The sequence below is a fragment of the Plasmodium gallinaceum genome (assembly GCF_900005855.1).
Source record: "Plasmodium gallinaceum strain 8A genome assembly, contig: PGAL8A_v1_119, whole genome shotgun sequence".
Classification (NCBI taxonomy): Eukaryota; Apicomplexa; class Aconoidasida; order Haemosporida; family Plasmodiidae; genus Plasmodium; species Plasmodium gallinaceum.
In genome coordinates this window covers 1098013-1121132 of record NW_021628276.1, presented here as the reverse complement: position 1 = coordinate 1121132, position 23120 = coordinate 1098013, and the positions used below count along the sequence as shown (strand labels likewise).

General features: G+C 16.8%; 9 protein-coding genes across 9 annotated transcripts; 4 read left to right on the top strand and 5 right to left on the bottom strand.

The window, feature by feature from the left end:
- Positions 1-122: 122 nt before the first annotated feature.
- On the bottom strand, positions 123-1694 carry PGAL8A_00442800 (procollagen lysine 5-dioxygenase, putative; the record flags this gene model as incomplete). The annotated part of the gene is made up of 1 exon (XM_028673170.1): positions 123-1694. One exon carries the CDS (start codon positions 1692-1694, stop codon positions 123-125), a length of 1572 nt encoding a protein of 523 aa, XP_028529650.1.
- A 716-nt stretch (positions 1695-2410) lies between these two features.
- Positions 2411-3470, bottom strand: PGAL8A_00442700 (conserved Plasmodium protein, unknown function; the record flags this gene model as incomplete). The annotated part of the gene is made up of 6 exons (XM_028673169.1): positions 2411-2476; positions 2573-2684; positions 2747-2824; positions 2951-3002; positions 3115-3189; positions 3287-3470. The coding sequence occupies 6 exons, from the start codon at positions 3468-3470 to the stop codon at positions 2411-2413; spliced, it is 567 nt and encodes a 188-aa protein (XP_028529649.1).
- Positions 3471-4110: 640 nt separating this feature from the next.
- Positions 4111-4407, top strand: PGAL8A_00442600 (conserved Plasmodium protein, unknown function; the record flags this gene model as incomplete). Its single annotated transcript, XM_028673168.1, has 1 exon — positions 4111-4407. The coding sequence occupies one exon, from the start codon at positions 4111-4113 to the stop codon at positions 4405-4407; it is 297 nt and encodes a 98-aa protein (XP_028529648.1).
- A 432-nt stretch (positions 4408-4839) lies between these two features.
- Positions 4840-5892, top strand: PGAL8A_00442500 (conserved Plasmodium protein, unknown function; the record flags this gene model as incomplete). The annotated part of the gene is made up of 1 exon (XM_028673167.1): positions 4840-5892. One exon carries the CDS (start codon positions 4840-4842, stop codon positions 5890-5892), a length of 1053 nt encoding a protein of 350 aa, XP_028529647.1.
- Positions 5893-7862: 1970 nt separating this feature from the next.
- On the top strand, positions 7863-9030 carry PGAL8A_00442400 (G2 protein, putative; the record flags this gene model as incomplete). Its single annotated transcript, XM_028673166.1, has 2 exons — positions 7863-8076; positions 8426-9030. 2 exons carry the CDS (start codon positions 7863-7865, stop codon positions 9028-9030), a joined length of 819 nt encoding a protein of 272 aa, XP_028529646.1.
- Positions 9031-10437: 1407 nt separating this feature from the next.
- On the top strand, positions 10438-11430 carry PGAL8A_00442300 (conserved Plasmodium protein, unknown function; the record flags this gene model as incomplete). The annotated part of the gene is made up of 3 exons (XM_028673164.1): positions 10438-10917; positions 11040-11123; positions 11365-11430. 3 exons carry the CDS (start codon positions 10438-10440, stop codon positions 11428-11430), a joined length of 630 nt encoding a protein of 209 aa, XP_028529645.1.
- Positions 11431-11611: 181 nt separating this feature from the next.
- On the bottom strand, positions 11612-17067 carry RhopH2 (high molecular weight rhoptry protein 2, putative; the record flags this gene model as incomplete). The annotated part of the gene is made up of 10 exons (XM_028673163.1): positions 11612-11682; positions 11880-12677; positions 12801-12911; positions 12994-13581; positions 13737-14057; positions 14375-14871; positions 14980-15052; positions 15147-15209; positions 15328-15744; positions 15960-17067. 10 exons carry the CDS (start codon positions 17065-17067, stop codon positions 11612-11614), a joined length of 4047 nt encoding a protein of 1348 aa, XP_028529644.1.
- Positions 17068-18073: 1006 nt separating this feature from the next.
- PGAL8A_00442100 (conserved Plasmodium protein, unknown function) lies at positions 18074-19930 on the bottom strand (the record flags this gene model as incomplete). The annotated part of the gene is made up of 1 exon (XM_028673162.1): positions 18074-19930. One exon carries the CDS (start codon positions 19928-19930, stop codon positions 18074-18076), a length of 1857 nt encoding a protein of 618 aa, XP_028529643.1.
- A 1392-nt stretch (positions 19931-21322) lies between these two features.
- PGAL8A_00442000 (RNA-binding protein, putative) lies at positions 21323-22852 on the bottom strand (the record flags this gene model as incomplete). Its single annotated transcript, XM_028673161.1, has 6 exons — positions 21323-21448; positions 21642-21766; positions 21921-22167; positions 22290-22383; positions 22480-22606; positions 22729-22852. The coding sequence occupies 6 exons, from the start codon at positions 22850-22852 to the stop codon at positions 21323-21325; spliced, it is 843 nt and encodes a 280-aa protein (XP_028529642.1).
- Positions 22853-23120: the final 268 nt, after the last annotated feature.

Below are 23120 nucleotides of genomic sequence, written 5' to 3'. Positions count from 1 at the left end.
AAAAGGGGATTAATATATTTATAACTGCAATATCCTTAATCTTAAAAAAAAAAAAAAAAAAAAATGTTAAAATTTGTACTAAGATATATATATATATATATATATATATATATATATTCTTACTATATTATAGCTTTATTAAAAATATAAAAAATCCAAAATAGAAATGATAATATAAAAGATAGAAAACAAGAAATTTCAATATCATTTAGTAACAACATGGTTTTGTTTACGTAAGTTATTTTTTTAATATTATTTATATAGAAATTAGTATCTATATATATTAAAAAATTTAAAAGATATTTAAGGTAAATTAAGATAAAAGTAACAAATGCAACTACTGTAGAAAATAAAAGACTAAAATAATTAAAATTCAAAGTATCTTTTAAGCTATAAAATAAATACCATATGTGTCCATACCATTTAGAATTATATATATTTTTTAATCCAATGTTAAGAATTATATCATCAACATTTCTTAAACAGTGTATATGAAGAATACAAGGAGATGAGCACGTATATACATCAACAACAGAGTAATTAAATGTTTTTTCAATTTGCCCAATTTTTCTTATATTATCAATGTAAACATTATCTAAAAATGATTTTTGTTTTCTCCATTCATTTTTATTTTTATATTTTTCTTTTACTAACATAATTACTAACATAATTTTTTTTAAATCATCATCATTATTATCACAATTAATGTCTTTTTTATTTTTTATGAACAATTCTTTTATATAGTTTATAATAGTATTTATAAAATTTTTTTTTTTTTTTTTCGGTTTCAATGAATTTTCATAAATAATTTTTTCTTTTTTTTCATCATTTAAGTAATATATATTTAATAAAGGTTTATAAGGAAAATATTTTATACAGTCTGCATAATTTAGTAGGATTAAATCATTTTTTCCTCTAAATAAATGAAATATAATATTATGATTGTCAATAATAATTTTATTGTAGTATTCAATATTTTTTAGAATATCACATTCTAGTATTTTTTTGCTGTCCCTTGAACTTATTTTTCCTTTCAATTTTAAGATATAATTGGAATCTAAATATAAGTTTGTTAAAAACACTTGATCATTATCAATAAAAGAAGGTATGTATTGTAAAATTTTTTTTGCTAAAAAAACATTACTTATCCATCCTCCTGAATTAAGTAAATTTAAATTATTATAAAAAAAGGTAAAATTTTCATATTTTTTTTTTATATTTAAGGAGTCCCAATCAGTATTGTCATTATTTTTAAAGATGCTATCATGGAAAATTAAATGCATTTTTTCTATAAATTTTAAGAAACGAGAATTAGTTGATAAAGTACTTTCACTTGTACATACAAAAAAATTGTCATAATTTATAATATATCTTTCAATAATAACATTGGCTGGTTGAACAAAAAAAGTATCAAAACCATCAACAAAAAGAATTAGATCATTATCATCACACAAATTTAAATATTCTTTTACTTTTATTAATTTCCATATAAATCCTTTCCATTTCTCTCCCATCCCTAATACCTTTAAATTTATGTTTAGGTTTTTGCAACTTTCTTTAAGTGTTTTAAAATAACCTTGTTCATGTGTTGCAAAAGTTAGAACGTGCAATTTCGTATTTTTTATTTTTTCTTTTATTTCATCTATACTTATTTGCCCATTATTGCACATTTTGAAATATATCTTGTTTTCCATAAAAATTATCTCTTGTTATAAAGATACTAATTTATTTTATTAAAATTTTCTTAATTTTTTAATACCAATTTTTTACATAAAGAAAAGTTTTATTATGAAGAATAATAAAAAAAAAAAAAAAAAAAGAAAAAAATATATTTTTTACTAAAAAGTGAATAGAATGAAATAGTAAGACCTTGTTTATCAAAATAATATTCATTAAGGGCTTTTTTATATTTTTTATAAAGGATAATAACAAAAAAAAAAAATATAATTTCTATAACAGTATAATAATAAGTTATTTGAAAAACATTAATATACTAATGAAAAAAAAAAAAAAAAAAAGTCTTAATTATAAAATGCAAAAATAAATTTAAGAAGGTCATAAACCTTAATAACCATATATAACAATAAAATAATATACATGTATTGTAAGAATATTGGCTGTACATACATTTAAATATTTTTTTTTTTGTTAAAAAAAAATTATAACATTTTAAAATTGATATATTTTTGCTTATTTAATTTTTTGTTTTTATTAAAAAAAGAAAGTTGTTATTTTTCACAAAAATGTAGAGTGCACAGTTTTGTGATTCTAAAAAAATTTTTTTAAAAGAATATTTTCTATGCACAAAGTGCTGTTTATATTTTATTTTTTTTTTTTTATAATACAATTATAATTAAAAAAATTACATAAAAAAAATAAAAATATATTAATGAAACATTTTAAGAAAATTTCAGTCATTAAATTCAATGTGGGGATTTTCATATTTTCCTAAAAGTTGTATTTCTTGTTCACTTATCTAAATTTAAAAAAATTACATATAAAAGATTATATATAAATTTTAAAAAATACTATTTCATTTTATTTTATTTTCCTTTATTTTTTTAAATTATACCATTTTATATTGGTTTTGAAAAAAATTTCTTAATAATATAAGAAGTTTAGAAATAAGGAAAATTGTAAAACATGACGCAGAGAATATTAAAATATTCTTGACTACATTATCCCTATAAATTAAGGTATATAAATAATGTATATAAATTTAAATTAAAGAATATACTTATGTTACTTTTGTATTAAATTTATAGTCTTTATATTTCTTATTATTATATCCTTATGAGAACTATACAGAGGTTCAAATAAAAATCTTCACAGATAATGTTATAAAAAAAGAAAAAAACAAATAAAACATATAAATGAAGAAATTTCAAATTTATAGAAATATTTATTTATTTAATTTTCTTTTTTTTTTTTTTTCATTTTTTAAATATACTTTTTATTAAAAATTGTTTTAAAACCAGGAAATAGAGAGCCTACATTAACCTCTATGAAAAAAATATATATGCAAAATAAAAATTATCATTAATTTTTCGTTTTCTTTTTTATTAAAGTATTTTTCTCTGAAATTAATTAAAAAAAAAAAAAAAAAAAAACAACCTCGAAATAGGTAAGTTGTAATTTTAACCCTAGGTTTTTTGTAAGTTTGAAAATTTTTTTTTACTAAATATTTATCTATATTTAAATAGTTGTAGAAATATAAAAATAAATTATATTAAAATCTTAAAAATATATATTATCCTTTTATTTATTTATTTATCTATCAAATTACTTGAATATATAAAAAACAACTTATTTTTTCTGCACGAATTATAACATAAAGAATTCTTAAAATAGCCATGTATTTTTATATCTGATATATTCTTTAGTTTATTGACATATTTTTTATTAATTGTGTATGAGAAGCATAAATATAAAAAAGACATAAAATGAAAAATAAATGTAAATAATATCATTTTAAAAAATAATGGGATAAAATAACAAAAAGAATATAAAGTGATTTACATTATGACATAAATACAATCATTAAAAAATATAAAGTAATATTTTGTACATACGTATAAATAATAAATATAATCTTACAACTTATTAAAAAAATTTAAAAATATATAAATATATATTTTTATGAAATATTTGTGTTATAAACGTAATATTTTATTTTTTTAAACTAATTTTTTTTAATGAATTTTATATAATACTTTTTAAATTGGTTAATAAATTAAATAAAAATGTTTAAGTATTATAATTTTTTTTTAAATATCTTACCTCTTTATATATTAATGTAAAAAAAAAAAAAAAAAAAAAAAAAAAAAAAAAAAAAATTCTTTATATGCTTATTTTTTCTGTTTTATTTATTGACAAATTTAGAACAGGTACTTATTTTTTAAAAACATTACATTTTTATCTTAGTATTTTTAATAATGTTTTTTGTTTTTACCTTAAAAATGAATTAATATTGTAGATATTTTTTTTGATATATTAGTATATAAGAATACATTAAATATCTATTTAAATTGAAATTTAATCATTTGGTTAGTATATATAAAATGAGTTTTTTCAAAAAAAAAAAAATATATATATATATAAATAAGTAAAATGAAATTATTAATAAATTATGTAAAAAAAAAATTTATAAGAACAAAATACAGATTAGAAGTAATTGATAAAAGATATAAATTATTTTCATGTGGTATTCCTTTAGTTTTGTTGATGACATTAACTATTAGTTTAGGAACATATTTAATAGATTTACAATATAAAATTAGAAATAAAAGAGAGCAGAATATAAATATAAGAGAAATTAAATTATTAGAGGAGAAAAGTAAATTATTAAAAATATTAAGAGATTATGATTGTAATAATTATGAAAATATACCTATTAAAAAGGAATAATAAATATGGGTACATATAATAGTTCATAAAAATATTTTTTAATTTTAAAAAAGAAGATCAATGTTTTTTATTTATTTATTCTTTAAATGTAATTAAGTAGTGTATAAAATTTAACCTTTTTGATCTAAAATATTAAGAAGATTTTTTCGTCTTATTTTATTAATGTCAATATATTTATGAATTGTAATAATTTCAGTAAAAATATTTAAAAAAAAAATATTTTTTAGATTAAATATATTACTAAAGGAATTAAAAAGGATAAAAGAATTTTTAAAATCACTCTTTTTAATAATAATATATGTTATTATTTTATAATTTTTTTTTTTTTTTTTTTTTTTTGTTCTTGTATATAACAATTAATACAAAACATAGGGTATTTTATGAATAAATTAAATAAATGTCTTTTTTTATTTTTTTTTTTACCTATAAACTATGAAATTGAATGAATTAAATATTTGTATTCAGGTAAAATGTATCTCTTTTTGCTCTTCCATTTTTTTTCCCAATAATGTAAAGAAAAATGGTTATAATAATAATGACATAGAAAAAAAGAACCTAGATGAATGTGAGGAAAATAATAATATAAAATTAAAATATTTAATCGGAAATATATATATTGGTAAAGTCATAAATGTAGGAGAAAATGTGGATAATATAATAAAGGGGAAAAATGTAATAGGAATATTTACGGTTAATAGTAAAATTAAGAATGATGAAATAATAGCACCTTATCATGATATTATTGAATATCCATGTAATGAATTAAAAAATGATTATTCATTATGTGCTTCATTTCGTTCGTTATATGAATCTTATTTATGCTTGAGTGTTATAAACCATAATAAAATGTTAAAATATATAGCCATATTTGCTGAAAATGTGTTGCAAGTACTTCCTCTTCTAAAAATGTTATTAAAAAATCAAGTTTTCATAATAATATTTTTACCAAAGGAGAATTGTCTTCAAAATAGAATTAAAAATAGTTTAGAAGAATATCATATAAGCAACGATAGTTTTAAAGAACGAGTTTCTATATTCAGTATAGATATGAACATTCCTGAACATATACATGTTATAACAAATAGACTTGGGGTTAAAATTATTATTGTTTATCCGAATTTAAGTATTGACAAAAATATTTTAAAAAAAAACATTTTTACATTAAGTGCTTTAAATGCTAATTTAATATTCACTTATGAATTGGATTATTTAAATCCTTATGAATGTAAACTATTGTTTGAGAAGGGTGTTAAAATACATTTTTTCAATGTAAATAATTATATATATTATGATTATTTCAAAAGAACAAATGCTTTCAATTATGTTTTGTTATCCATTTTAAATAAGGATATTGATATACCATCAGTATCCTTAAACAAAAAGTATTTTTCATCAATGGAGGAAATATTTTCAAGTATGCCTTGTGGTGAAGGTTACAATATTTATATTAATAAAAACATAGATTGTCAGTCAGATAATTCATAAATAATATTTACTTTTGAATAACCAAATAGAATATAAAAGTGCATATTAAATGTACTAATTATATTTTTTTTTTTTTTTTTTGTGCCTTTAAACGATAAAATACATTAATATAAACTTAATAGTTGTACATTTTACCTTTTTTTTTTTTTTTTTCAAGATTAAGTAATTATATAGAATATTTAAAATGTTATGCATTTATTTTTTTTTTTTTAATATCAATTTTTTCATTTTGAAAAATTTTAAGCAACTGCAAAAAAAAAAAAAAAAAAAAAAAAAAAAAAAAAAAAAAAACAATAAGCTAATTTTATCCCACTTCTAATGTATTAAAAAATATATGAATAAAAAAAAAATTTTAGAACAAAAGAAAATAATAATTTGATGTAAGGCTAAGATAAAATAAATAACAAATTTTATAATAATTTACTTAAGCGGTAGTATTTTACATTTTTTTTAATTATTAAAACTAAAAAAAGAATGATTATTAAAATTTTAATAGTATATTTAAAAATGTAACAGTTTTTGCTTGAATAAAAAAAAAAAAAAAAATTAGAAAGTTGTAATTTCGTGAAAAAGAATTGAGAGAATATATAACAAAAAACTATTAAGTAATTTTTATCTTTTTATAGTGTAACAATTTTTCCACTGATATATATATATATGAGATATTTGTAAATATACAAATAATCATGTGCTATTATTTTTGAGAAACAATGTTAAAACAATATTAGTAGTGGAGTAAACTTTAAAAAGAAAGTAAAAGAAATGTGTAACTGAGATTTTTGTTATATACTATAAGTTTTCTCTTCTTGATTTTTATCATCACTGTTTACATTTTTATTTATGAAAAATATAAAATATATTATAGATAATGCATAAAATTTAAGTCTTATTTAACTTATAAATAATATAAATAAAAAAAAAAAAAAAAAAAAATACACACATTTTGTAAAATAAATTTAGTTTTTGATTTACTTTTTTATAATAAAATTTAATGTAATTATAAATGAACAAGCAATTAAAAATGCTAAAATATTCTTCATAAAAAAATAGCCAAAATGGAAATTTGTGAATGGTCATGTATTCTGAAAAAGATTTTCACCAGAAAAATTAGAGCACACGAGTTCTTATTTTATATTTAGTTTATATTACTTAAAAAATATTATTTTTGTGTTATTTTATTATTTCATTTTTTATGCATAAAAGGGAAAAAAATTATGTGAAAATAGTAAAAAATACCATTTACATCATATAAATGGCTATAATACATGGCCTTGTAAGGTTTTTTTTTTTTTTTTTTAAATGCTGGGAAGTGCGAAATAATTATGTTTCTCAAAAATATATTATGAACCTTAAAAAGTTATTTTTTAATTGTTAATGAAAATCTTATTATAAATTATATATTTGCAAAATTTAAGGTATATTTTTAGTTTCTTTATTTTCTATTTCTTTTAGTGTTGGTTAAAATAAAGTAGAACTAAAAAAAAAAAAAAAAAAAAAAAAAAAAAAAAAAAAAAGTAATGTATTTATGCACATGATCTTATTTCTTGTTTATATATTTATATAAATATATATATATAATTACTTATAAAAAGAAAACATAATTTTTGATTTCGTTGGTTTAGCAAATGTAAATTATTTACTGTCTACACAATTATTATTTTATGTTCTTTACAAAATTCTTTTATCCTTTTACTTTTTGTTGTAATGATTTTTGATAATATAACTTTTATTTAAATGTAAGAAACTAATAATTAATATTTATTATGTTTTCAATTGTAAGTCTTAACTAATTTGTTAATTTCTTGTTAATTCTATAGAATACTATATGAAATAAAAAAAAAAATAAAATAAATTGACTTATTTCTTTTCTTTTTTTTTTTATTCTTATTTATTATTTTATTTTTCTTATATAAAAAATTTTTCTTTTTAATATTATATTTAAATTACTTCTTAATCCATCATTTGATAAAATGGGACAAGTAGCATCAAAAGAAGAAGAAATAGAAAGACAGAATATTTATGCAAGCTATCCTGGGCTTGAACAACAATTAGATATGGTTTTTGCATGTCACGATATAGACAAACAAGGAAAATTACCATATAAAACAGTAGAAATGATACTAAGGCATTTTTTAATGCAATGTGGTTTTATGGAATATGTTTGTAGATTTGTTGATGAAAATGGTACTTTGTTTTTTTAAAGAATTATTTACATACTTTATTAATTTTACATAAAATATACATATGATATATACCTTTCCAAATATAATCATATTTTATGATAGATTTAATTAATTCAAATTTAAAAATGAAAATGTATATTTATATTAATTTAATTCAAAATTTAGTTTATATTTTGTAAATTGGAAGTTTTATTTTTTTTTTTTTATTTATTATATAAAATTTAAAAAATGTATTACAAACAATGCAATGACAATTACGTTATATATGTAAATATATAAATATATAAAAAAAATGTTCTTTTATTATATTTTTCTATTTTAATAATTTTTACTAAATATTTTTTTAATAGGAAGATTAGATTTGAACCATGTTGAAAATTATTTATCTAGTAAAAAGTTAGTACATAAATTGAAATGTTGTGGAGAAATAATGCTTACTTTAGAAGAAATGAAAGCTTTAGTGATAATATTTTTAAAAAAAATATCAGATACTTATATAGAAGATCAAGCTAAATGGATGCAAAATATGAAGGTTTCCCAAGAAGAGCAAGGAAAAGCTTTAGAAGCAGCAATGTCTGAATATGAAAAAAATGTTTTATTTAGTCATGCTTTAAAAGAGCAGAGAATTTTTCAAAACAACAAAAAATTGGGTGAATGGAATGATACTATAGAAAATGCCTATGAAGCACAACAAGAAATATTACGTCAATTTGAAACGAAAAAAAGGGAAAAAATGGAATTAATATCTGAAAAAAATAAAGAGATTGAAATAGCTAAAGATTATATTCAAAAAATAAAAGAGGCAGCAGTAGATAATAGATATGATAATTCTAAATGTTTCGTTTACCCAGCTTCTTCAGCTCCTTGTGGTGCATGCACTTCTGCAGGTGCTGTCTTACCATACAGAAGGTATAAGGAACCTAGACAAAAAAAAGAATATTCAATGTGTATATAACATAATATATATCCTTATTTAAAATTTTAATTAATAACAATAACATTTTTAATAATTATAGATTACATAAAAAAAAAAAAAAAAAATAATAAAAAATAAAAATATAAAATAAATAAATAGAAAAAAGCTAAAAAAATGAGTAAATATTAAATAATATAAATATATAATTATTTATATAATGATAGGATAAAACTCAACTTTCTAATATTTCTAAAATATTATTATATGTATTTTTCCTATTTTTGGAAATGTACATTAATAAATATTTAAATAATTGAATATATACATTGTTACTTTTATTAGACATAAATTTGTGTAAAAAAAAAAGGTATTAATGTAAAAATTATTATTATAAAATATTAAACTTGTTAGTCTTTTTCATTGTTTGTCTATTTCTTTTATATTTTGTATATATATGATAAAATATCCTTTTTTATTATTTATCTGTTTTTTTTTTTTTTAAGAATTTTGTTATATATATATATATATATATATTTTTTTTTTTTTTTTTTTTTTTTTTTTTGTAATATTTCCATATATAAATACCTATTAAAAATAGAGTCAATGAGTGTAAAGTAAAAAGGTTTATATTAATCTTACATGATAAATATTTATGTGTAATTATGATAATTTTATAATTGTTTCTCTTTTTCTTATTTAAAAAAATATATTCATTTAAAAAGATATATAAAGTTAATTTAATTTAAAACATCTTACTCTATTATTATTTTATAAAAATGTTGTTATTTAATTTATTGCCAAATTTGCAAATGTAAATGTTAATTTATAATAGTGTAAAAAAAAAATATTTTTAAAATAAAAATTCCTATTGCAAAATTTTTATTTTTTTCCGAATTAAAACAATAGGAAGAATTTCTTGTATCTCATTATACTTTAAAAAAAAAAAAAAAAAGAGATTCAAATTATAATTTAAAGAAAAGTTTTCTTTTTTTTTTATTAATGGAATAAAAAAGGTCCTTATTCTAATATATATATTATATTCAAAATGAAATTTTTTTAAATTAAAAATTTTTACAAAAATTTTAAATATTTTAAAATACATAATGATAATTATATTTGGAACATTGTAAAATATGTTTTATTTTGTAAAGAAAAACTACAATTCTATGAAAAGCGTTATATAATAATACTTAGGATTACTTTTATATTTTTTTTTTTTTCTTGTTTTTTATAAGTAAAATTTCAAAAAAAATGAAGAATACTAATATTTACAAAAATATGAATTTTTTTTTTTTTTTTTTTTTTATATAGTGAAAATTCTAGTGAAGTTTTGAAGTTTACTTTATTTATTGAATATTTTTTATGTTATTCTACAAGATATATAAGCATTGATTTATTTTTTTTTATTTCTTTTCTATTAATTCCTGAATATGATTCTAAGCAAAAATGAATAAAAATGACTTAATAAAAACTGTGTCTAAAATAAAAGAAGAAGAACTGAATGATTTATATGAATGGTTAAATAGCTTTACTTTATCACGTAAAATAAAAAATATACACAGAGATTTTTCAGACGGAGTATTGATGGCTGAATTGGTAAATGTTTGCTTACCAAAATTTGTTGAATTACATAATTATAGTAAAGCTCATTCAATAAATCAAAAAAAATATAATTGGAATACTTTAAATGAAAAGGTATTTAAAAGATTAGGTTTTAAAATTGATAAAAAAGGTGTTGAGGAAATTGTTAATTGCAAATATATGGGTGTAGAAAAAGTTTTACACACTTTTAAAAATCAACTAAATAAATTTCAAAATGAAACGAAAGATGAAAATCTAAATATCTCACACGAAGAAAAAGAAAAAGCAATTAGTGAAAAAGAAAATTTACCTTTAAATAAAGAAAATGATATATTGAATGAAATGGTATTTAAAAAAAAAATTATAATTTCAATATATAAAATAAAAAAAATATTTTTTGTTAAATTATTTTATAATTAATGGAAATAAAATATAATTTTTTTATTTTATTTTTTTTTTATAAATAGAATTCTGATTTTTTAAATAATGATGAAATAATTAAAATATTGAAAGATAAAATTTTTAATTTAGAAAAACTGTTAAAAATTAAAGTAAGGATAGAAGGAACGTTAAATATATAAAAAAAAATGTATATATATATTAAATGATATAGGGCCAAAAAAAAAATTTATACAAAAAAATATAACTATAATATATATATATATATGTGTATATATATAAGAAAACAATAAAAATTTTTTTACTTTAAAAAAAATTGAAAGGAAAAAATAGAAAAAAAATTTATAATTTTTCTAATTTTCTTGAATTTATAAAATTTTTACAATTTTATAGGATAGTAAAATAGAAATTTTAAATAGAAAAATTGATACTTTAAGTAGAATGAAAAATCATTTTTAAAAAATTCCATTTTTTAAAGAATATAAAAAGTTTTTGTTTCTTTTTTGTATGAAATAAAAATTATTTCATTTTTTATTTTGATAAATATTTTTAAAGTATTTTATACATTTATATATATATATATACATTTATATATATATATTTATATAAATGTAATTTTATATTCCTTGTTTTTTAATAACTATTTATTTTTTAAGATATATAAATTTTTTATCAAATCTGAGCTTATATCACGGTATGGATCCTCCACATCTACAAAAAAAAAAAAAAAAAAAAAAAAAAAAAAGAATGTGAAAATTGCAAAATAGTAGAATAATAAAGAACTATGTAAGAAGAAATAACATAGCACTAAAAAAAAAAAAAAAAAATTAGAAATATTTTATATATATTGAAATATATGCACATATACACTGTTCAAAAAAAAAAAAAAATTTTTTTTTTTCTTTTACCTATATTGGTAATTAATAAATCATAATTTATAAAACATTCATGATTAGGATTTCCAGCTATTAAATGTTCATTTTTTTTAAGAAAAATATAAAAGTTATGATCAAGATTAAAATCATAAACTGGTTTATGAGATAAATCAAAATGTGATCTTGTAAGAAAAGAATTCACTAAATATGTACTTTTTCCCATACAAACTTTAACACTGTTGTTTTCAATATCAATTTTACTTATTTTTTCATTGGTTAAATAATCTGTATATAAATTATGAATATAAGCTTCATTAACATATATATACATTCTTGCTTTTACTTTACGAGGAATATTAGATGGTACTAATCGGTTTTGAATTACAATTTCTTTTGATTTTGGACTCTGATTTTGAAGGATGACCCTATTAAAATTTTTGGTTGTACAACGTCCAAAACATTCAGGTATACTAATCTTATCCATTAATAAATATTCTAAAGTCTTTTCACTTAAGAATAATCTTACAAGTTTTTTCTTATATGTTTTATCGATATTGTAAATTAGATAATATGGTTGTTTGAACACATAAACATTTCCATCCATAAAATGACTTGGTTGTAATCTATGAATAGGGTCATTATTATTATCTCTATAATAATTAAATTTACATTGAAAATAAGCTGTTTTTATTTTATCAGGAATTTCACTACGATTTTCATGCTTATCATTTTTTAAAGTCAAAAAGAGAATTTGCATTTGTTCTTGACAAAAAATTTCCGAAACTACTAATGGAGAATAATAATCTAGAAGATTTATTTCAGATATGCTTGCTAAAAATTAAAAAAAAAAAAAAAGAAAAAAAAAAAATTATTATTAAAGGATAAAAAAAAAAAAAAAAAAAAAAAAAAATACATTATAAAAATTAAAAAGGTTTATTTTATAATAAATTATACCAGGGAAATATTCAACATCTTTTACGTTTGTTTTTTTTTTAAACAAATAACGCATATTAGACCATATTTCAGAGAAAAAATTTTTTATATATGTACCTGTTCCTAATTTACCTAAAAAAAAAAAAAAAAAAATTTAAGTATATAAGATAGAGAAGAAAATATTTTTTCTCATCAAAAATGAATATAATTTTACTTGATACATGCATCCATAATGTTTTAAAATTTTCAAAATTATTAAACCAATAGCATTCATAATTATCAATTAAAATTTTTGTCTGTTCTTGACTCAGGGGACTATGTTGTAAAATAGTATCAATTTGTCTTTTTTCATATTCTTCTTTATCTTTTAAAAATTCTTTAAAATCTTCGTGAATATTATTGGAAATTACTTTTTTCGTAAAAAAAAAATCATATACATCAACAGCATCATTTACTCGAAATCTAACGAATTTTTTTTTTAAAATAATTGATTCTAATAATTTAGCAGCTTGTCTTCCTAATTTAAAGCAGTGGTATGTTCTTAAAATTTCTGGTGCCATAACTAATTTAGAAAAATTTTTTAATGTAACATTTTCTATATTCATAGAATCATACATAATACTTTGTAATTTGCAATTTAAAACAAATGAATGTGCTAATTTTTCTATAATAACAGGATTCCACTTGTTAGTACTTAAATTTATTTCAATTATTTCTTTTAATATTTTTGGAGTTATTCCATAAAAAGAAATGTCACATGATTTTGTGATATCTGCAATAAGTTTATCCTGAATTGATAATCCTACAACCAATAGGAAAGTAATGAAAAGCAAAAATTAGAAAAGTTCAAATATATTTAAAAAATAAAATTCAAATAATAAATATAGACATAAAACTAAATAAATATATTATATTTAAATATAAAATTATTTTTTTTTTTTTTTTTTTTTTTTTTACCTCCATTAAAAATACAACTAATTAGTAATTTTTTATATAAGCTAACATCATCATCATAATAAAGAGATTTCTTGCTTTCTTTACCCCATAAAACAATTATTATTAAGTTTAAAAATTTCATAACTTCTTCTACATGGCTTAAATGAGATGCTTTTGAATTTTTATAAATTTTCATAAAATCAAATAATAACTTGCAATTATCTTCCACCACTTTAAAATCGTCAGCATATTTATGATCTATTAGAGGATAAGATTGCTTTAAAAAAAAAAGATCCTTTGGTTTATATCTAGATATATCTATATGTGATTCAATAAAAAATACTTTAAAAAAAAAAAAAAAAAATTTGAATAAATTAAAAATAAAGTAAATTAAGAATATGAATGAAAAAAAAAAATGATTAAGTAAATAATAGATTATAACAAAATATGAAATAATATGAATAATAAAAAGTGTTGATAGGAATTAAATTTAAAAAAATTAATATAACACAAATATATATATATATATATATATATATGGATTAATATATATACATATATATGGATTAATATATATATATATATATATGGATTAATATATATATACATATATATGGATTAATATATATATGGATTAATATAAGTACATTCATACATACCTAAAGCTAAAACATACGAAGCAAATACATGACGGATATTTTTAGAATAAATGTCATTATTATTTCCAAGAATATTCATTATAGTAAAATAAGCATAACTTGATCTATTTTTTAATCTTTTTTTTAAAGGAGTATTAGTAATAACATTAATATTAATAGCTAACTCATTGAATAATTGGTATGCAAGGCTATATATATTCGGAAGATTCATATAAAAATTATCATTATAATCAGTATTAAAAACTTCATTTTCTTCATCATTAAAAAAGTAATAATTATTTGCAATGGAATCTATACAATCATAGCTAAATTTCGTTTTTAAATTATCAAATTTAAATGTTTCAAAATCATATTTAAAGAAGTTACTTTGTATAGAAAAATTTAAAACATATGAGGAATAATCCATTCCTAAAACTAAATATATAAAATCAATTAACTTGGACACTTGGGTATCTAAATGCATTAATGCGTTACTATTTCTCATAATAAAATTTCTGCTAACTTTTAAAATTTATTTAGAATAAGAAAAAAAAAAAAAAAAAAATAATAATATATTAAATAGATAATTTAAAAAATGAATTATGAAGGATAAATAATTTTTTTACTAACCTAAAATGTGTCTAATAAAATGTTCTTTACGGATTTCGCTAATTGTATTATTTGGATTAAAAAAAAACCCTGTCAATATTAAGAAAAAAAAAAAAAAAAAAATAAATAAATAAATAAATAAATATATAAAATAGATAAATAGAATGAATAAATTATTTCATACATCCATAGTTGTCGTATGTATATAAAAAACTTATCCACATTTCCGCTGAGTTTCTTGAATAATCTAAAAAGAAGAAAAAAGAAAAAAAAAAGGAGAGAACAATTATAAGAGTAAACGTAAAATTAAAGAAAAAATAGAATTTCTAAAATAGTTGATCATTTTTTTTTTTTTTTTTTATCACTTTGATTTATATTGCAATTTTTAAATGCCATGGTAAAAAAATACTCAATTTTTGATTCATCATATGACGACACATCAAAATTTTCAAGGACTTCAGTCAAACTCTTTTTAAAATGTTGAAATATTACATTTTTATCGAATTCTTTTAAATTTGTATATTTGTTTGTTTGGCTTAAATGAGATTGTATAGTTTCATTACTCACTGTTGGAATTTTGTTTTGATCATGATATTCATATGCATGGTGCTCAGAACGTTTGAATTTTTCATATTTTATTTTTAGTAGATATAAAAAAATTATATTATTAGCTCTATATAAATTTATATAAGTTAGTAAAATATCATCCTCGAATATCCCTAATTTTTCTTCAGTTATACGTAAAAAACCATAATTTATAAGGAAATTTAAATCCAACAAAACTATAAAAAAAAAAAAAAATATATATATATATATATATATATATATATATATATATATATATATATATATATATATATATTTATTGAAAAAATTTCACATATATACATATATATATGCATCCCAAAATTATTAAAATATTATATTATTTTTGTAATAGAGAATAACAAATTTTTTTTTTTTTTTTTTTGTCTTCTTATATATATGAAAGGATTACATTTTTCTATATCCAATTGATCTAATTCATCAACGAGAGATGAAATATCTGCATCAATATCTGTAATTGAACGTATATACCTTTTTGTTAAGTTTATTAATTCTTCATACTTTTCTAAACTTTCTAATTCTTTTTTTAGATCTATAACTTTTACTGCTTTCTTATCAGGAACAGACTTTTGATTTCTTTCATTATCTTTTTTATGTAATTCTAACATAGGTGTATTATTTGTCATAAACATTCTTTTAATAACATATTCTTCTTCATCTAACGCATAGTTACTTAAAAGTTGAACTAAATCACCTTCTTTTTTATTCAAACTTAAAATTCTTGATAAATCACTTTTAACCAATTGTTGAGAATATTGTTCAATATAATTTATTAATCCATAAAAAATGGCTTTCATCTTCAAATATATTTCAACTTGTTGATAAAAAATTTGACACAGATGAATATGATGCACACAAATAAATTCTTTATATATATCAAGGAATTTTTGACCATGAAATTCTTTTTTTAAATATATTTTTTCTTCACTTTTTATAAAAAAATGCATGTGATGTTTGAAGGAATTTTTTACAGTTGATATTACATTTTTTTTTGATTCGTTCATATATTCATCCTTATCACTACTTAATACTAGAAATTCTTCTATATCTTTGACATTAGATGTATCTAATAAAAATTTATTAAATTTTATGAGATCTCTAACTTTGTCATTTATACTATTTTCGTTTAGGTTAACTTGTAATTTACTTAAAATATGTTTTATATTATAAGCATCCGTTTCATCCCCACTTGCATGAAGAGATTTCATATGTATAAGACTTAATATAAATTCATTTGAAAAACCTATTGTATCCTTATGATTAAAATTTTTTTTTATTTTAACTATATGGGTAACGCATTTTTTTTTGAATTCATTTAGACTATGGGGTGCCAATTTATCAGTAATATTTAGATATATAATTATATCTGAACATATTGTAGCGTTTTCATTAATATCTTCTGGTTTTTTCTCAAATGATTTTGGGTTACTTGATTCTGATAAATAACTTAAGGATGAAAAAAGAATTAACAAAAATATTAAAAGATAAATTTTTATCATTTTAAAATTTAATTATGAAAGAAAAAGGGTTGAAATATGTATCTCATAATAGGATATTTTTAAAAGATTAAAAGAATTCTAAATTTAAAAAAAAAAAAAAAAAATTCTAAAGTGGTTTTTTTGTTACAATTTTTTTTTATAAATAACACAGTATAAAAATAAAAAAGAAGGGAGATAAACAAGTATGATAAATATTAAAAATTTATATAGTAATGAATATATATATATATATTTTAATAAAAAAAAAAGACAATGTGTTGTATTTTTTTTTTTTTTTATTTTTTTTTTCTCCTGTAGTATAAGATTATACTTTTTTAAGAATAAAGTAAAAGAATTGTTATTCAATAAATTTTATTATTTATAAATATATTTATAATTTAAATTATAAATTTATTTAAAAAAAAAAAAAGAGAGATAAATTATAACAAATAACATGCAACATTTTAAAATTTTTTACGGCATACATTTTATTTCGTATCCTCTTATTTAGGAACTATTTATTTTAAATAATATATAAAAATAGTAAAGAAAAAAAAAAAGTGCAAAAAAATATAATAATAATAATAAATTTTTATTATAAAAAAAGGAAAAATAAATCAAAAAAGTTAATTATTGAAAAATAAAACAAAATAATATTATCATTTATAAATAAAAAGAAAATATTTTTTTTAATCCGAAAAAAAATGATAATTTTGTTATGCACTAAATGTTATCTAATAAATCATTTTTATGTTATTCATATAAGAAAAAAGGTAAAGTATACATAAAGAATAATTTATAAAAAGTATTCTTATTGTTATTAAGAAAAACAATTATTAAAAAAAAAATGTGTATTTTAACTCTTATTAATAGTTTTTTTTTTTTTTTTTTTTTTTTCCATTTGTTGCAAAATTTATTTTCAAAAATTAATTTATGACCCGATAAAAAAAAATATATATATATATATATACCATGGCAATGTATATATTTAAAAAAAAAAAATACAGAAAAATATTATTAAAGATTTTTAATAAAAAAAAAAATTATGAAATATCTTTTTGTAGTTATCAAATAAGGATATGTTATTTTCTTCTTTTTTTAATTGATTTGAAATAATATTTTTTTCAAGCTTTAAATTATATTTATTTAAAAAAAGATTATAAATATGCTCTGTTATGTAACTTTTATGAAAAAGTATATTTTCATTTTTCGTATTATTGATACTTAAAGTAAGATTTACTGAATCGATTTCATTTTCATCTTTAATAAAAGAATAATAATAGTCATTTTTTTCGATCTTATCTTTTATTATATCATTTATATTTATTTTGTTTATTTTTTTTTTTTTAATAATATTATTATGATTATTTACTAAAATTAGTGATTCTTTACTAGTATAATATTCACTATTTTTGTAAGAAAATAAAAAAGTATTTTTTTTTTTTTTTATTCCATTCATATTTTTTATATCATTTGTAGTTTTAGTGATATAAAGTTCATTTAAATTTATTAAAAAATATAAATTATTTTTTTTATTTGAATTTAATTTATATAAGGAATTATTTGATGTATTATTATTAATAGTAATTGTTAAATTGTTTTCATTATTTCTATTATTTATTTTAAATATATTTTTCTTCAAAATGTTTGAAAAAATATAAAAAAGGATAGGAATATTTTTATTTTCAATTAAAGTATTAGAAGATAATTTAAAAGTTTTTTTAAATTTTATAGTTATAATTAATAAAATAGATATGTATTTACGCATTTCTTCATTTTTACATGTTTTCATATATAAATAAATAACAAAAAGATTTACTACGTCAAAATAAAACAATATTTTCAACAGATTCATATCATTATCAATTATGTATAATAAATTTGAGTCAATATTTCTGATAATAAAAGAATTATAACAATAATAAGATTCTATATCTTTATTTATAAGGTACATATTTTTTTTATATAAATGAAAAAAAAAATAGTTTTCATTTTTCATATGATCATCTTCTTTTTCTTTTTTTTTATCCAAATGTTCTGTTATATTTGAACCATCAGATATGTTTTCTTCATTGAAGGTATTTCCTATTTTCAAGTTATCTTTTTTTAAAATATTTTCTTCACAAAAAATATAATCTTTTAATAATTTATTATTTTCCTTTGAGTTTTCCTCATTAAATGTAGTATTAATATCTTCTATTTTTTTATTTTTTATGTTTATTATATTTACAAATTCATTACTTTGAATTGATTCTTCATTATTTATATTATAAGAACAGTCCGAATTCTCATCAAATTTATGAACATTAATTCTTAATTCATTTGATGAATAAATATTTTTGAAATTTTCGTGATTAATGTTATTTTGCAAAATCAAATATAGAAAATTTATTATGTGTGTAACGAAATTATTAAAATAAATATTTGTTTCTATGTTTATTATTATTCTATTTTTTTTTTTATTATTATTACTGTTATAATTTTTTATTAAAAAATTTTTTTCTATATAATCCTTGAATATATTAATTGATTTATTTGTTTTAAGAAAATCTTTTATTTTTTTTGTATATCTATTTTGTAATATTTTTTTTTTTTGTAATTTTTTTAAAATAGTTTCTTCATTTATATCATTTTTTTTTTTGTTATACTTGTCTTTATAATTTCTTTTTTTTTCTTTTTCTTTTTTCTTTTTCTTTTTTGTTTTACTAAAAAAAGTTAGTAAATAATAATAGCTCTTTATTATTTGATATAAATTATAAATAATTTTTTTTTCAATATAATAATTATTATTTATAAATTCATAGTAATTTATATTTACAACTTTATTTCTTAAATTTTTTTTTAGTTTTTTCAATTCATATATAATTTCTTTTAATTCATCCATATTAAAAAAAAAGGAAAATAAAAATGAAATAAAAATACAAAAATAACTGTCTACAATTCTTTATATTAAATACACTCTATTGAAATATAAACGTATGCATATATATTAATTTTTTATTTTTATAAAAAAAAAAAAAAAATAGAATAATTTATGAAAAACATAGTAATTCTTTATATTTTTTTTTTTTAGAGGAAATAATAAAATAACTAAAATCTTATTAACGGCATAAAAGACATATAAACAAAAAAAAAAAAAAAAAAAAAATTATGAAAAAAGAATAAGAATGCATTTAAAAAAAAAATATAATTTTAAAACTTATAGATGTATGAACATAGCATAAATAGTATTGTTTCAAAGAAAAATTATAATAAAAGAAATGGCATAAAATATAATAAAAAAAAAAAAAAAAAAAAAAAANAAAAAAAAAAAAAAAAAAATAATAATAACAAAATAATAATATTTAAAAAAAAAAATATTAAGTAAAAAGTAATATTTATTATGTAATTTATAATTTTAAGAATAATGTAGTTATTATTAGGGAATTTAAATATATAAGAAAAAAAAAAAAAAAAAAAAAAAAAAAAAAAAAAAAACTTCACTAATATAAAAATACACTATCACTTTTCATTATTTAATTATTGAAAAAAATATATATATATATATATATATATATATATATATATATATTTTTAAATTGCATAAGTAAAATCAATTTCTTATATTTTAATTAAAAGATGTTTTAACTTAATGAAATAATATATATATATATATATAAATGTTTCTATCCTATCAAAATTATTAGAAATAAAAATTTAATTTTTAATTTATCTCTAATAAATATATATGCCTTAATTAATAATAATAATAATAAAAGAAAAAAAGAAAAAAAAAAATATATACAACAGATCAAAAATCAATATAAGCACGATAAACCAAAATAAAAAAAAAAAAATTATACATAAATAATTAATCTAAGTATTTTTATTTTTCTAATTTAGGCAGAATATTAAGAAATAGTAGAAAAAAAAAAAAAAAAAAAAAGGTAATTAAAATTTTACTTCAATAATTTATCACAAAAAGTTTGTGTAATTTTACTAATCATTTTGTGTATTGTTATTCATTTATTTATAATTTTTTTTTTTTTTATTTTAACTTATTTTAATTTAAAAAAGAATAGCTGCAGATAAAATAAAAATATAATATATATATATATATATTTATATATATATATCTTAATAAATTTATGCATATAATAAAAAAGTAAAATACATGCATAAATATATTTATTCATGTTTTTTTCATTAATAAGATCATAAATTTTAAATTACTTTTTATTAAATTCTCTTAATTATTTTTATAATAATGTTTTAAAAAAAAAAAAATAATGGATATTTAACGACAATCTAAAAACACTCTAATTCTGTTATCATTTAAAAAACCACCATCATACATTCGTACTGCATCAGATGCTGCTTCATTTTTTTCATATTCGATGCTTACAATTCCTGTTAATTTTCTCTGTTTTAAAAAAAAAAAAAAAAAAAATTGAATGAATTAAAAAAAAAAAAAAAAAAAAAAAAAATGGTTTTTTTAAGGAACTATATACACACTTTCATATGAAAATATAAATTATATAGATATTAACAATATATTAAATAAATATTATAAAAAAAAAAATAAAAAATAAAAAACTAATAAATATTTGTTTTACTTTTTCATTCATGAGTATTTGTACATCAACAATTTTTCCAGTTTCTTGAAAAGCTGAAAAAATATCTTCAGCGTTTAAATAAGTGGGAACATTTGTTACTATTATGGTATTATTTTTGTGTGTTTCTATAATAAAGTAAAATATATTAAAAAAAAAAAATTGAAATATTATTATATATTTTACAAAATAATAAATGTATTTATATGATATATATAAAAAAAAAAAAAAAAAAAAAAAAAAAAAGATAAAAATATTTAAATATGTGTAATTTCTTTTTACCATAAATATTTTTATTGTTATTATTATAAGGTGTAATATTTTTTTCAAAAAAATTATTTTGGTATGTATTTGGGTATGGCATATTATTATAAGGGGTATAATTATTTACATAATATGGATATGTATTAGGATTATAGATAGGGACTTTATAAGGTGGAATTATTTTATTATTATTTATATTATTATTAATAATATTATTATTTTGATTCATATTCTTTCCATTCTTTTTATCCAATATCTTTTTACCCTATATTTAAAAAAAAAAAAAAAAAATTTACATATATTTTTTTATTAATTTTTATATTAATCTTTTTTCTAAAATGATATATTATTTTATTTTATTTTTTTTTTTTTTAATTAAATAAATACCAAAACAATTGTAATTGTATCCCCATCTAATGTTTTATTATTCATAGTACTTATAGCATTATCACATGAATTTTTATTATCATATTTTACATACCTACATAATTATTAAAAAAAAAATAAATAAAATTATTTATAAAATGATGTAAAAAAAAAAAAATAAGTATTATTATTTATGCATTATATAACTTACGTAATTTTTTTATCATTATCGTGAAATATATTATATATTTTCCCAAATTTGCTAAATTCTTTTTTATATAATTCTAAATTTTTGCTGTTAACATTAGATATAATTATACTATGTAAATACTTCTGACCTATATTTATAAAATTTTAAAAAATTAAATATTAGATATGTAACAAATATATTTCTTCATTTTTTTAATGTAAACATATATATATATAGATGTATATATGTATTTTTTTTTATTATTAATACCTGTATTTTTTTCTATAAATTTATTTACAGTCTTTTTTTCATTTGAAGATTTCAAATTAACTTTTATGTTTTCTTTTTCTATGAGTTCATCTAAACTCATATCTATTTTACTTTTTATACTCATTCTGTATAAATATTAGCATGCCCTTTTATTTTTTTTTTATCAAAAAAAAAAAAATACATTTACTATTACTTTTTAAAATAAATGATGCACAAAAATAGAAACAAATTTTATTATATATATTTAAAATAAAATATTTCAAAAATTTTTTTTTTTTAAAGAATTGATTCATATAAAAATTTTGTGTTCCTTTTATATTTATTATAAAACTTTTTAAACTGAAAAAAAAAAAAAAAAAATTCAGCTAATTAATCGTGAAATAAACTATTTT